At 45.3% G+C, this 15,369-nt stretch overlaps 6 protein-coding genes across 6 annotated transcripts; 2 read left to right on the top strand and 4 right to left on the bottom strand.

The window, feature by feature from the left end:
- Positions 1 to 17: 17 nt before the first annotated feature.
- C7M61_000654 (uncharacterized protein) lies at positions 18 to 1,235 on the bottom strand (the record flags this gene model as incomplete). The annotated part of the gene is made up of 1 exon (XM_024856087.1): positions 18 to 1,235. The coding sequence occupies one exon, from the start codon at positions 1,233 to 1,235 to the stop codon at positions 18 to 20; it is 1,218 nt and encodes a 405-aa protein (XP_024715686.1).
- A 698-nt stretch (positions 1,236 to 1,933) lies between these two features.
- On the top strand, positions 1,934 to 7,985 carry FUN31 (serine/threonine protein kinase; the record flags this gene model as incomplete). The annotated part of the gene is made up of 2 exons (XM_024856086.1): positions 1,934 to 3,975; positions 4,526 to 7,985. The coding sequence occupies 2 exons, from the start codon at positions 1,934 to 1,936 to the stop codon at positions 7,983 to 7,985; spliced, it is 5,502 nt and encodes a 1,833-aa protein (XP_024715685.1).
- A 612-nt stretch (positions 7,986 to 8,597) lies between these two features.
- Positions 8,598 to 10,499, top strand: C7M61_000652 (uncharacterized protein; the record flags this gene model as incomplete). Its single annotated transcript, XM_024856085.1, has 1 exon — positions 8,598 to 10,499. One exon carries the CDS (start codon positions 8,598 to 8,600, stop codon positions 10,497 to 10,499), a length of 1,902 nt encoding a protein of 633 aa, XP_024715684.1.
- Positions 10,500 to 10,524: 25 nt separating this feature from the next.
- On the bottom strand, positions 10,525 to 12,024 carry TAF60 (Taf60p; the record flags this gene model as incomplete). Its single annotated transcript, XM_024856084.1, has 1 exon — positions 10,525 to 12,024. One exon carries the CDS (start codon positions 12,022 to 12,024, stop codon positions 10,525 to 10,527), a length of 1,500 nt encoding a protein of 499 aa, XP_024715683.1.
- A 354-nt stretch (positions 12,025 to 12,378) lies between these two features.
- C7M61_000650 (uncharacterized protein) lies at positions 12,379 to 12,696 on the bottom strand (the record flags this gene model as incomplete). The annotated part of the gene is made up of 1 exon (XM_024856083.1): positions 12,379 to 12,696. The coding sequence occupies one exon, from the start codon at positions 12,694 to 12,696 to the stop codon at positions 12,379 to 12,381; it is 318 nt and encodes a 105-aa protein (XP_024715682.1).
- Positions 12,697 to 12,816: 120 nt separating this feature from the next.
- On the bottom strand, positions 12,817 to 14,700 carry C7M61_000649 (uncharacterized protein; the record flags this gene model as incomplete). The annotated part of the gene is made up of 1 exon (XM_024856082.1): positions 12,817 to 14,700. One exon carries the CDS (start codon positions 14,698 to 14,700, stop codon positions 12,817 to 12,819), a length of 1,884 nt encoding a protein of 627 aa, XP_024715681.1.
- Positions 14,701 to 15,369: the final 669 nt, after the last annotated feature.

The raw sequence follows: 15,369 nt of genomic DNA, 5'->3' as shown, positions 1-15,369 counted from the left end.
TGCATTAGATATACAGATCATGAGAAGTTTTTGAAACCGAACTGCTTCTGGCACCAATTGGCACCATGTTCGAAATAATCCTGTTTCGAAATTGAAATCTCCTTCATGAGATCATCCTTCACTAGCGAGGTACCACCATACCAAGCCACTTCATTCAACTTTTGATTTTGTGGTATGCTTCTCACTTCCCAATTCACAGGTAATTCCTTCTTCAATTCTGATATTAGACGCTCCGGTAAGTTTGGGATGTAGCTGCTTCCACCGACAATATTAATATTTGCCAGAAGCAAAGGTTTCGTCGCCTCAGGACAGGATGCAATGGAGTCAACCACCAAATCAGTGAGACTCTTGAAATTGGCATTTTGTATCATCGGTGAATTAGAGACTGAATTGTTATCAAGCATGATCTCTGGGTGGAAATAGGCTTCAGGAATAGTGAATCGTTCATCATACAACTTCAAGGTTTGAGCATCTGTAGGCAAGTTTTGGTCTTCCGCTTTGACGTAACCTGTGAAAGTGGTTTTGAAGTCCGGGAGAACGAACTCACACTTGTAATTAAGTTTCTTTCTCAAAGCGGACTCGAAGTTTTCGGCGACGAACATCGTCTTCTCCTTGAGTGTATTTAGAAGGATTGGCTCATCCAGGATATCGTAATGCCTAAAAGATGTCGTCTCTCGAAGCAATCCATTGAGGTGGCGTCCACCTATAGGAAGTTTTCGAATACCCCTCCAGTAAGGAACCTGATATAGTATGGGTACAACCCATGTTGAGCTAAAACCGCAGTCCACCACCAATGTAAAGTCTGCAGGTTTGTCCGTACCTTCCCATGGAACAAGTGACAGTGGCACACATCTATAGTAGTCACCAAACCCGTATTCCTCGAACACTATAAGATCTGTGTTCATGGACAACTGGGGAAGCTGGAAAGCTGATTCTGTAAGCGTGAGATGGATGTTCAGTAGATCCAATTCCTTCTTGGGCGATAGTTGATCAAACGTATAGTCCCAGAGTGTCTTTTCCACCTCCCATGACGTCAAGTGCCCCAGGTCATGAGGTCTTCTGAAGTTGATACCCGAGTAGAGGTTGGTGTGAGAAATATAGTCGTTTCCCACGTATATGACACCATCACGAGCTTTGGCCAAAGCGTTATGTATGACTAGAGGTTTTTCTTGGGTGGCGAAGCCCGCTTTTATATCGTATGAGCCATTATCTAGGACGAGGTGTTGTTTTGTCATTGTAGTTGGAAGCGGTACTAGTTCTCAGTAGATGTATGCGACTGCAGGACGGTTGCAACATAGACAAGGCAGAAGCAGATGAGTAGTTGCAATATTGAAAAAAAAAGCTTTCATCTTAGTCGGAGTGATTTTTGCTTCCAAAATTGGAAGAATCAAAAATTAATTCAACACATTGAGTCAATGTCAAGTGGCATTGAGGTGGACCTATAGGCTGGTGTGGAGAAGGTGAAAATTCAGATTTTGAAGAAAATGCTGCTTCGATCTTTGGGGTCATTTCCTGAGCATCTCCCTCCTTTCACAAACTTACTCAAAATACGTCAATAAACGTGATGGAAGGATTTTCACCCCTTTCGGTATTACACTTTACGCCTACCCAAGTGTGGCTAAAGCACGCTTCGCGAATAATTGACTGAGACATACCACACAAAGAAGTATCCATTCAGCAAATTGCACATTTTCGAGTCTAAATTGTAAAGATTTCTTTTTTTGTAGTTTCGGTCTACCGCAGCCTGTTTTATCTTAAACTTTCTTGGGTTCTCCACAGTGGGTGGGGTTTGGAGGTGGGGCGGCGGTCGACCGACCCTAGGCAGGTCTCAGCCCATATCGCAGGACCTACATCTCATAGCATCTCACCTCAAAACGGCTTCTTCAAACACTAGAACACCTTCTTTCTCCCAAGTGGAAACACAATTTTCACCATGACGCTCCTTTCCAGAGTGCTTAATCACAACTCTGAGAAGTCCAGACCCCAGCTTTCCCCCAAAGCGCTGGCCTCTAGTCTCAAGAAACCCCGGGTCAAGCTTTCGATCGCTTTGGAGTCTCCTCCGGTCATACTCTATGGCCAGCACCACGAATCAACGGGATCGATTGTTTCCGGAGTTTTACATCTTGACGTTTTACCTCGCTCAAAGTCCAAGGATGAGAGTCCTCGAAGAACCCCAGATTCCTTGACTCCCGTGTCATCGGTAGGAAGCATAGGCCCAGATTCAGACGTGGAGCTTTCTTCAGTCACGCTCCTGCTCGTTCAGACAATTCGCTACACAAAGCCATTCCAAATCCCGTCCGGGTCAGTATCCTCGTGTAAATCGTGCGCTATCAAGCGGAATACGCTAGCCAGATGGGATGTCGTGATAGAGCCCGCCACATTCGCTGTGGGCTCGCATGCCTATCCTTTTTCACATTTACTTCCTGGCCTGCTTGCTGCTTCCACAAAACTCGGCGGTAGCCAATCCCTGTCATACATAAAGTACGACATCATAGCTGTGGCTGTTGCAGGCCTGAAGGAGGTGAAGGCTTCGCTACCACTCAGCGTACTGAGATCAATTATTCGAGGTCATGACCGTAACTCCCTCAGAGTGTTTCCTCCAACAGATGTCACCGCTAGCGCAGTTTTGCCCAATGTCATTTACCCCAAGTCTACATTCCCTATAGAGCTACGATTGAACAATGTGGTGAGCTCCAAACAGGACCGTCGCTGGCGAATGAGGAAGCTCACCTGGGAATTGGAAGAATGTACCAAAATAAGAGCATCAGTTTGCCCAAAACACACCTCCAAACTCAACCTTACAAAAGAGCTGCAGAAACGTGCACAGCTTAGCAGGCTCAAAGCCGGGAACCAGGACAATAAGACCACCGGGCTTCATCATCTGACAGTACAAACTTCCATGCGTCTCGACGTTCCATCCAGTCGAGTAATGACAGCTGCCGATGCTGCCGCAATAGCTGAGGCCGCTGCCCCTGGTAACCAGGATATCGATGAGCAGCCAGAAATTGATGATGGCGTTCCCAACAGACCAATTGATGAAGCGGTTAATTTTGATCTGGATTTCTCCCAATTCCGTCCATCCAGCGAAGTTAGTCGCGAGCAAACTCCATCCACAGCATCAGACAATAACCAACCAGATACATTTGCACGATCAGACAGAATATTCCCATTGCCCAGCCATCCATTCACTAATACAAACAGAACAACAGTCAATGATCTTCGCCCACTGACCACCAACAGATCACGTTCTGACTTTTCACAACCGCAGGAGGAGCTCTCACTCGAGGAGCTTCGGGTAGTCTCGCATGGCGAGATCAAGTCCGGCTGGAAATCGGACTTCCTGGGAGAGGGTCGTATAGAGTTAGTGGCAGAAATTTCTGCCATGGATTGCTCCACTGGCCTACAGCGCCACGTGGTTCAAGCATCTTCATCAGACCCTAAGCAAGACGAAAATCAAGAAGGGCTCCGTAATGGTGCCAACATATCTTGTGACATCGACGATCCAGAGCTTGGAGTGTTTGTCAATCATGTCTTGGTGGTTGAAGTGGTTGTGGCGGAGGAGCTCATCCACATTGCCAGACAGAAAGCTCAAGGCGATAGTCTCATGCCGATAGACTCATCCACCTCGATCAACTCCACTACCAATATCAGAGAAACTCACGTGGGAGTGCCTACTGGTGCCGCAAGAGTTTTGAGAATGCAGTTTAAGATGAATGTTACAGAGAGATCAGGCCTAGGGATTGCATGGGATGATGAAGTGCCTCCAATGTATGAAGATGTGAGAGCGTTGAGCCCACCGACGTATCTGAAGCTGGCCTCTGATACGCCCCTTCTGAGCTACTCTAATACACCCGTTATGGGCAGGCAGACTCCTGCTATTTTGGACGGCGTTGGCGATACCCCCAATGTTGGAGGTTTTGGAAACTCCCAGATCATGAACACAGAATTGAGCGATTTAGATGAACGCGTGCAAGAGTTCCGTCTTTAGGTGCGGCGTTGACCAAGAGCGGTATGGAAAGAAACACGTCTTATCTTCGTCATAATTTCTCTTGGCTCAAAGAAATGGTTGTTGCTCCGCCTTTGATGTATACACTCGGGTTGAGGCCTTGGCCTCCCGGAAGCATGCGTCCTGGATAAAACTAGACAGATACGAGCACCAGCTCCGTAGACCCGTTCCATCTAGCAAGATCGACACTTTTCGAGCTCGAACTGAGTAAATTAAAAATACAATGCTTAAATGTAGGGACCAACGGTCTCATGCACAATGCATCATTACTTCAGATTTACTCTATGTGGCCATACTTGGAGGGCTTCTTGGCTCCATCAATAGCGCTCTCCTGCAGAGGATGCCTGCTCAAGATCTTAAAATTCAACAGTAGAGGGGAGGCTATCACTCAATACTACCATCTTCCCACCTTACATTATAGACACAACTACACCTTCGGGTTTTATAGACGCCTCATAGGACGCCCAAAAAACAAAGACCCTTTTTTAATTTCCACGCACTAATCATCGAATAGCCAAGTCTGATGATGCAGCCTCAAGCTGGCAGAGGACAGCCGCTGTTTCATTTTGAAGAAGATGGCGATAATCTCAGAGGACCTCCGAATAAGCCGTTTGCCATCAACACCTCTAGACTTAATGTGCTGCTGCTATCGAGAACAACATCCAACCTGACGGACTTTTCCAACATCAACAGTGTTCTTCAGTTTCCCATAGAGAACTCCCATTCATATTCATACGCCCACTTGTCGCCCAACTCATTAGCGCTCCGACTTAATGTTTTGAAAAGATCGCTAGAGATTTTAAATGAGAGACCCGACTGGTTTCGCTCCATAAACTACGACTCCCTGAACAACAGTGATGATGATTTGCCTGGTGACAGTATGCCCTCATGGAACCTTCAACCAGGTGATAATGGCCACCGTCGTGTATCGGCTCGTCTGATGATGTACCATGATGCTTCCCGTAACGCCAGTGGTGAAAGCATCAACTTGAGTTCAGATCGATGCAAGATCCGCCCCAACGCATCTTCTGCAGCCCTTTCTATGCTCTTTAGACCTCAGATGGTGAGGGCGGACAGCTTACCAGCGTCTAGATTCCCCTCCCTGGGACTGACACGCAAGGATCTCAAAGTTTCTACAACCAACTTATCATCGTGGAAACAAGAGGAGGCCAAACTTCTTCGAGACATTTCCTCACCGGGTGACACCATGCTTAGCGATGATTTACAGGATATAATTCAGATTCTTGAAAACGACTCGTCAGAGCTTGACAACAACACCGAAATTGCATCCACTCTCCACGATTTGTCGCTATCTTCAGGAGAACATGACCACCGGGCGAAGAAGAATATTTTGAAGTCTAAGCTTCTATTGGCTTTGGCTACTCCATTTGTTGAGTCAACCTCACTGACATCATCACTTCTTGACTCGGCAATTCCACAATCGGCTGCAGCTAACCCTCCCGTTAGTGCCTCCACTGCATCACTCACCCTCCTCAATTCACTCAATCTGCCACTCACACCCTCGACTGGAAACAGACCTTTTCACGTATTATCCCTGGGAAAACATTCCTCCCCGCAGTCAGTATTCACCGTCGAGGATGTCAATCCGTGGAACTTAAAAGCTGCTAATGACTTGGCATGTTTGATGTTTGGTGTTTCAAAAAACATGATCAAAAACCTTACGTTGATGGATCTTATTGCTCCGCAATTTAGACATTTTGTGACAGAACGTTTGACAAAGTCGATGTCTGATTCATTGGACAGGAATGGAGCCAAGAGCCAGATCATCTTCGCTGGTGAGATTATTGCCATCTCAAGACAGGCTGATCACACATTCGCATGGACTTCTATGTGGGCAAAGAAAAGAGGAAACTTTATTATTTGCATGTTTGAGCAAATCCCCTGTGACGCGTTCGATATAGTGGTGCAGTGTGATGTTGAGAAGTACCCTCAGGATAAGTATTCCGTGGCATCTGTTCAGGAGATTGCTGGAAAATTGTTAACGTCTGAATGGAAGGACTCCCTGAAGACTCTTGAGCAAGTTTCAAACTCCTTGGACCACGAATTAAACTCGCTGGCTTCAAGTCATTCGAAAGAAACCACTGCATGTGACTTCCGTGATAGTGAGACAATTAACAAGATTCGGTATTTCACCCTTCAAGTTCGTGATGATAACATTCCTTGTGCTGTTACCTCCTACCCACTCGAACTCAATGACGACAAGTATGAGATAAAGCTCAAGTTCCACTCAATGCCATACATCGCAGGTATGTTTGTGGTGAACTTTTCAGATTACGAAATTCTTTCAAGCAATAATGCTATTGCGAATAATCTCTTCGGAAAGTCATCGGAGGAAATCCTTCATCATAGCATCGATGAGATCATTCCAGATTTCACCAAAATTTTAGAGACTGGTTTGAAGGATCAGAATGATATATCAATAATGCCGGGATTGGTTTTGCCGGAGCACTTTTTCAGAAAGTATGATGCGGTCCTCAAGCACCGCGATTCTCAGGAGATTTCAATGGAAGAGTTGTTTTTCAAGTCCAAAGGAATATCTGGTGTTCACAGAGACGGCAAACCTCTCTCTATTGATGTCCAGCTTCGCGTCATTCTGTCAGATGTCTTTGTTCTCTGGGTGACTTACTCAAGGCACTCTAAGAACATCGCAAGTGAGCTTGACAAACTAACAAGAAGCGCATCCTCAAGGTCCTTGACGAGCAGCCCCAGACAAAGAAGCAATTCTGATGTCCTGGGCAATGACTTGCCTTCCCAACTCCGTCTTTTCCCAGAAAATGAGGATGACCTTATGGAATTAGGTCATACGAGTCCCCATATTAGCCGTGCAAACAGTACTAGGAGACCAAAGAAAGCAAACACATTCTCAATTCCGGTGACGTATATGGGGAATGATGCAGATTCGAATACCTTGAAGGTTCCAGGCCAGTTTGCTTCCCGATCATCTTCAACTCGCGCCAGTCAAGACTCTGGTACTAGCGTGGAATCCGCCGAAAGTGGGGATACAGAGTCAGAGCCAACTACTCACACTAATTACTTAAACGAGACCCGCTATACTCGATTTACAGAGGAAGAGCTTTTAAATTTGGAGAATGAGGATTTGAAGCAAAAGATGAAGAGGTCAAAAGAATGGCCTACCTCTGTGGGTGCAAAAAGGCGTACCAAGAAGTTCGAGGAATTCAAGGTTCTCAAGAAATTGGGAGAAGGTGCGTATGGAAAAGTCGTTCTTGCAGAACACAAGGAAGACCCTGCTTACAGGATAATTATAAAGTGCATTGACAAGCAAAGAATCTTGGTCGACACTTGGGTCAGAGATCGACAACTAGGGACAATTCCTTCAGAAATTCAGGTGATGGCTACACTTAACCATGAGCCTCATCCCAACATCATGAGAATAATCGACTATTTTGAGGATCCAAACTACTACTATTTGGAAACGCCAATTTTCGGTGATCCTCCAGCTATCGATTTGTTTGACTACATCGAGGTCAAGAAAGATATGAGTGAGATAGAGTGCCAATACATCTTCACGCAAATTGTGAATGCTATTTACCATTTGCACAAAAACGGCATCGTTCACAGAGATATCAAGGATGAAAACGTCATTGTGGACGAACGGGGCATCATCAAGTTGATCGATTTTGGAAGCGCTGGGTATGTAAAGCTGGGTCCATTCGATGTTTTTGTCGGGACAATTGACTATGCATCTCCCGAGGTGTTGAGAGGAGAGAAATATGAAGGCAAGCCTCAAGACATTTGGGCTTTAGGCATATTGCTTTACACCATGATATACAAGGAGAATCCGTTTTATAACGTGGACGAGATTATGGAGGGTGACTTGAGAGTGCCCTATGTGGTGAGCGAGAAGTCTCTTGCGCTCATAGAGAAGATCTTGGTCAGAGATATCAATAAGAGACCTACTATCACAGATATCATCGAAGATGAGTGGCTAGACATTTGATCGCATTTCGCAGCCATGAAGCCGGAGCCATTTACGCGCGCAACTGTCTGTCTTGGTATTGTCTGCAGTTTTACGCGTTACTAGGTAGCGAGCTCTACAAAACTGTCTGGATAAAGAATCAATCATACCCTGTTGCTGATGGATGATGGTGGTTATAACCCAGAACCCATCAAAGCTAATAATGTCATCATATTGAAGCTGCTGACGGGTGAATCTCAGCTTACCATCACAATCCTACGATCAATAGAAACTCCAAGCATCCACACATTACTTCAAGACGATATCCTACATCGCAGAACCATCTTCAGCAAGCAATTGAGTAAACTCAGTGAGTCAAATAATGCATATATCGTACAAACTATAGATCAATTCAAAACTACACGCACGGGGCTACTACAAAAATGTCTCCCCTTCGCCCACGCATACGAGCTCTTCGTCTTTTCACGACCTGAGACGAGCCAGACACTCACGTCTACATCAGCAATTCCATCAGCATGTCGCGATCAGACCGAGTTTCTAGAAGACTGGAAGATGCTTCCGAATGATAATGTCAACACAGGCCAAACCCTATCCAGCTTTTCAATGAGACCTCCCCCCGCATACCTTTCACCTATGAGCGATCGTAATGCTGTCATTACCCAATTATCACCTCAAAGCGAGACTGACCCTATCAACTTCCTCAAATCACGATACTTCAGCATCCTATATTCGTTGTCTACCCCTTTGACCTATTTTCCCAAATCCACGCTAACACGGCTTCGTGTGATGTGTGATGGAAAGAAAGAGCTCATGGAACAAAGTCTAGCTGCAGTTTATCTTAGCCCTGAGAGGTTGAACGAGAGACAGAGACTACGCTACGGACTCGATGCATTGATAGGGAAAGAGTCTGAAACCATGGAGATCAACAAGTATGAAGCAGAAAACCAAAACTTACTACTTCAGAAACATTTCACTTTAAGCATGTCAGACGAAGCTAGAAGCAAAGTTATTTTCGATTTGAAGAGGAGGGAAGCACAGCTACAGATTTTGCTCGTGATGCAGCTCCTACTAACCTGGGAGGTTGACGAAGCGTCTTTCTTAACTTCGAACGCTAAATTGCAGGAGAAGATGAACAAAAAGGTCACGAAAAAGTCACTTGTTAGACGAAAATCAAAGACCAGAAAGATTACCCCGACTCTTTTGGGGGTTGGAATACAGGGGAAGACCGAAGATCCCGGTCAGAACAAGAGTCACATCACTTACTTCGGACTCTACGCGTCTCTTGTTGCGCTTGTTGACCAGATGAGTATTTGGGATGTTCTCACGGGAAAAGTGAAGAATAAAAAGGACGAGAGCATGTATGGCTTTTTAGCTTATGTCTTCGTGCCCTTTTTCAATACCAAGCTCCCTAAAATCGTCAAGTTTGTCATAGAGAAGGTAAGAGAGCTGAGGCCCACATTCAAGCTGTCCAAGCTCAAGACATCTACCTCAAAATCAGTCAGTGGATCAGAGGCCGGTAGTCCGCCGAACACCGACGAGGTAGCACCCAAAGAGACTAAAAAGACCTCAAGATTCAACAAGAAGCTATTGACAGAGAAGCAAAAGCCGTTCCTTCGAAGGTCCAAGACTTCAGCGAGTGAGAAGGATGAGCCCGCATTCTCGCTCAAGCGGTCAAAATCTAATTTGGGCTCTAAGAATTTGAAGCGCAGACAGGTTGACATGTCTCTTAACAAACCTGACGATCAAGACGTGGCTGAAAAAGCTTCCTCCTTCATATTTGGAGATGCCCGTAAGGTCAAGAATCACTCCGTGTCAATGGGCATGCTATCAAAGAATGAGTCGAACGAAATACCCGATGAGCCGATAAAATTAATTCAGGCTACACCCTCCACGAAGAGAATCTCCAATATCATTCTCGAAACTCCTCAAAATTCGGAAGGAAGAAGGAAGGAGTTTGTTATTCCAGATTCCACAAAGAGAACGTCGTTGGTGCAGCAGAAACTCTCACTACTAGCAGCGCCATCATTACCGGATGTGAAAATCGTTAGTTCTCCCATTCATACGTCATCTGAAAAATCCCCTGTTCTATTCCTGCAACATGCCACCGCTCGAACCAATTACAGCACTTCGTCTGTGATAGAGTCATCACCTATTCAACCAGAAACCACATTGCCAGCGAGGAAAGCTAAGATGACGGATTTCAAGAACCCTTTTACACAAGCCACACTACAAGGTTCTCCAGGACGTCCACCCCAAGAATACAAAAGAGCACTCAGAACTGTGCTGTTGCCCTCTAAATCAGATAACACTCCTGAAATATTCATGCCCATCACGAAACCAGCTAAGAGAGCTGATGAATCGTTGCCAAAAGGCAATTCAATGAACGCGCCTTCTATCGAGCCTTCGAAAAGTGGAGACACCGACGTCGATTCTGACTCAAATCAAGGATCTGATTCAGACTCGGATTTTGAAAAATTGCTAGCAAGCACTTCAAACCGTACAGTCAAAACCTACGTCAGACCCAAAAGAAGATAACCATTGCATAACCTCAATTTTCTATTTATACATTAGCCTCACCAATAAAAATACCACGGCAAATGCTTTTAGCATCAGGCTTAGCCAAAAGCTCTTCAGCCAACGGTTCGCCAATTCTTTCCTTCAACTTCTCTTTGATCTCCTCGCTAACATCCAGGGAATCGACATCCATCTTGTCATCACCATTATCGATATGGTCCTCAATCTTGAGTTTTTCAAGGACATCAAGTACCTTCTGTTTAAGAATGTTTGTCTCCACGTCACGCCTAGAGCTGTCTTCAACGACTTGTTTGTACCACATCTTGACATTTCCCACCAAAACAAGCTTGATTACTTCGTGACCCAACTTCTCGATCCCAAGAAGTGCACCATAGTGAGTACCTAAAGGTTTAGAGGAGTCAAGCAATGCTCTGAGGAGCGTTCTTGTCACTCTTGGTTTGAGTGTGGAGTAGGAAGAGCCGAATGAGTCGATGACGTGCTGTAGAAGTAAAGATGCAAATTCTCTGACGGCAAATTGACCCTTGATCGTATTCAAAACGGCATCATCATCTGCATTCTCAGGAATGGGTGGACCAATTCTCTTGGCTAGCAAGAGTGTGAGGATGCATGGCATGAGAGCATGAACGTAAGGATCCAAGAAGATGGTCTTATTGTCACAAAGGGCGGAAATAACTTCAAGCAAAGTAATTAAAAGCTCAATATTTCTCAACTGGTTGGTGACCTGCTCGGCCACGAACTGGATGAAGTATGGCACAAGTTGATGTAAACCGGGATCTGTCCTCAAAGAGTTCAATGCCGCATCCTTAAATGTCTCCTTCTCAGGATCCGTTGATATGAGCACCTCGACAATCTTGTCAAAGTAGAGCTTGAGCTCCTTCAGAAGCACATGTTTAACCAAAGGCTTGACCTCCACGTCCTTATCCCCCTTCTTGGTCTTCTGTCTGGCACTAGGATCTTTGGAGTCTTCTGCAGTGCTTGAACTGGGCGCAGATGATAGTAGGAAATCATTACCAAATACGGAGGATGTGGCACCTCTGACGACGGAGGGTAAACTCTTGATTTCAGAGGCCAATGGATTCTGTGGGATCATTGGCTGTACACCCTCAATAGCCAACCAGTGAGCAGTGAAGGTAGTCTGGCGTGGAACTTTTGGAAGTTCCTGATTGATCAATTTTTCGAACTCAATCTCATTGTCGTCGATGTAGTACAACGTTTGACCGCCTGCTCCAGAAAGAGCTTCTTTGAACACTAGAGGCTGAGACTGGTCATAACCGAAAAGTGGTTCAATATTGAGCACCTTGAGTGCATTGTTGATATCCGAAGTGGCAAGTAACTTTCTTTTTGAATGGCGCATGAACTTGATGGCAGTCTCTAGAATTTCGTGAATTCGGTACTCGACATCCATAGCTAAGTTCTTCGCAGCATCATCTGGAAGGGTGATACCTAAAAGGTCAGCCGCATCTTTTACCGTATCATGTGGGGACCACAAAGTATGTGAAATCGGGATTGTGGCTGCTGAGTCCATGGTTGGGGAGGTGATGGTTGAATTGAGTGTTTAGTTCAAGCGTTGAACGTAGGTCAACATGCAGTACAGACCATTCTCTATGTAATGGCTTGAGCTGGTTAGATATCAACCTGGACGATTCTAATGTTGTAATTCTACTTTAACTTTTTATTCCGTGAATCTAAGATACCAGTGTTTATAATGTAGCCTTCACTTGTTCGCATGGACGTTAGGTCACGAAAGCAGGCTTGCAACCTATTCGAAAAGACATAATGAAGAAGGATAAAGGCCCGCTTTTCTGCAATTGTTTCAGATGGCATGTTATTAAGCTGCAAGGGAGACAAAGCGGGTCACCGTTCAGCAGGTCTGGTCGCTTTACGCCAATCCCTTGTCTTTCTTGGAGATCTTCTCCATGGCTTTCAACTTCGTCTTACTAGAAGCTAGATTGTTCTGCTTTTCGGAATACCTTTGCTCCGCGGCTCTAGCAGCAGCTTCTCTCCCACTTTGACCCAGTTCTGATACTGCCTCTTGTTCTGGGTTCAACGGACCTCCTAGTCTTTGGCCGGCCTTAGACTGGTTGTTCTGTTTGGCATTGGAAGATGCTTTGTTGGGACCACGCTGCTTCATAGAATGAGCAGGTCTGTTGGAATTTTTGATATCATCCTCTGAATGTTTAGAGAAGCACGAACCCATTTGGTGGTTTGTGGCATACGTAGATGATCTTGGCGCGGGTAGAGTCAGTTTATGTAGCCGGTACAGAATATTGAATCTTGGAATATTAACTATGTACGAATTTTCTATTTACCATTATTTTTAGGCCAGCTTTGGAGCCTTTTTTATTGACAGGTGCTTCAAGTGGGTCTTGAAAAGCAGCTTAGTGACTGCCTTGTAATTAACATTTTCTTTGAGTGACCGGTAGGATGGAATAACCACATCAATGTCACACTCGTTTTTGAAAGAGTCCTCAAGAGACAAGGGTGCAATCTTGTCAACGGCCTGGTCACGGACAGTGAACCACCTCACGAAACGAAGACAGGCCTTGTCGTCTTGGTGGTAGTTCTTGAATGCATCCAACACCGCCACGTAAAAGGAAGCCCTCTTCTCGCTATAAGGACTCATGATAGTCGAATCACGCAATGCGGCCCAGTCAGCGATTGGAATATAATTAAAGCCTTGCTTGTCCAAGAATGCCAATGACTCGTACCACTGAGCCAAAATCTCCTCATTGGTGAAATCTTCGATCTCCCCCATCTTCTTTAAGCAAACACGGTACGACACTGGAGTACGCTGCACATTATGGATCTCAAAATTGTCCACCAATTGCTTGAAAACGACCTTGTCGTTCCAGTGATAGTTACCAATGATGGAATTGATGAGAATTTCATCCACGGGCTTGCTGTAGGTAGCTATGAGCTGTTTGAGAGTGGTGTAGGCCTCCTCGTTCAACTCTGGGTAAACTTTGAAGAAAATCTTGAAGAAGGTATTGTTCACAATGGCATACTTGGAATTTAATGCTGCATCAAAACCACGTTTGGTGTAGTAATCGATAGCCAGCTTCCAGATGTTAGCAATCGTTGTGAAAGGCACCTTGGTATCATATGAGTTTTGAAGCAAGTTCGCAACATAAGGAGCTCTAAGCACCACCTTGTAAGGCAACTCGGAGTTGACGACCTTGTCGAAAAAGTGCTTAGCAATCTTGATATCTTGGCAATCGCCAATAAACAGCAAATGCAAGTCACCCAAGCTGTGAAGGACGACATTCAGCTTGTTTGGAGCATCCTCAAAGACCTTCATGAGGCTCTCCAAGTTGTCCAAACCGCGAGAATTGTCACCAGCCTGGATGGCAATTTTACCCATTGCAGTCATGAGCGAACACAGAATGTGCTTTCCCTTTGTATTGAATTCATAAATTCTGAGAACGTCCTGGTATGTGAATCTCTTTGTCTTGTAAGCAACAGGTAGAACGATACTCAAAATGTCGTGCTTCAAGAAAAGCTGGTTAACTCTTTCCTTGCTGTTGACACCGGCTTCCCAAAGCTCAATAAGCTCAGTCGAGACCTCACTCTGAAGCATGGCTTGGAAAAGGTGGTAGAGACCGCGGGAGCTCATGTTCTCCTGGAGCACGCCACGAATGACGCCATCTGCGATATCCAAGATGGCCGATTTCAAAACGATATCATTGTTTAAGGTGTGGTTCTGATAATGATCGCTATCACGGTTCAGGCTGGACGAGAGACGGTGTCTTCTGTTTTGGTACATGAAGTTATCAAGAAACTCTGCGTAGCGTTGAAGCTGATCGGAAGTGAGACCAGCTTTGACCTCGTCATCGGAGAAAAGCTGCTGCAAGTCACGTAAGATGTCTGCTCTGCCTCTGCCGTTGATAGGACGCTTCTTGCCGACCTTCAGAAGTAGGTCCTTGAATTCATCAACCTTCTCTGAGTCCTTCCGGCTAGCTGAAGTGAACTGGGCACTGTCTTGTATCGTCTGATTCAAATTAAGATTGTTTGAAACCGTACTTGCGGCAGCTTTTGTGCTGTTGCTGCGTGCTATCTGGACGGCGTAATGATTCTGGCATTCGAAGCTGGGCTCGAGGCTCATATTAGGCGCCAACTTAAGGCCCGAGGAGTTGCCCCTGACCTTACGAAGAAGGACAGGCCTCAAGCCTGTTTGGGTATTACTGGCGATGAGCCTAAACATTGTTGTTGTGGCCCAGGTTATTGGAGAATGTTAATAGGAATGGGGTGAGGTCTTCACTTTTTTCTGGTAGCTCAAGTTTTTCTGCGCACAGTAGATACTAGAAGTTGAGCGTAGGTTATATATGGTCCAGAAGCCCGATCATGGAGATAACGAATCTGGCCTGATGGCGAAAGATTGCTCAAGGAACAAGATTATGGATTACTACATCTGATGAATAAAAATCTCAAGGTTTGGCTCAGCTTACGAGGGACCATAGGTCTATAGCACCCATATTTCATATCAGAAGCCAAGTTTTACTTCGTTTATTTGGCATTCCCAACTTTCCAAGGCCCCAACATACTGTGCCTTCGTGGTGGCAGCATAGCCGCTGATTCGATTATCTGATGATGCAACTATACGACCACGGCTCCTGACGCAGTGCAGACCAGACTTGCTACGAGGCTCTTATTTTCTCTCACTTCTTTCGAATTCTCATCATATTTTGATAATCCATAAATCATAAATAAAAAGGAATTATGTCTACCCTTGCCAACATTCTCCTGAACCTCCAGGTACTGGTCAGAGTACGTCCTGCCTCCCGCCTCAGTGCATTAGTGGTGATATACCAAGCAGGGAGAACCATTTCCCGGGCATATCTCCAAAAAAAGCCCATCAAACCAACGATCTTAC

Source organism: Candidozyma pseudohaemuli (genome assembly GCF_003013735.1).
Source record: "Candidozyma pseudohaemuli strain B12108 chromosome Unknown scaffold00001, whole genome shotgun sequence".
NCBI classification, from domain to species: Eukaryota; Fungi; Ascomycota; class Pichiomycetes; order Serinales; family Metschnikowiaceae; genus Candidozyma; species Candidozyma pseudohaemuli.
The sequence above is the reverse complement of the archived record's forward strand: the minus strand, read 5'-3'. Positions and strand labels throughout refer to the sequence as shown.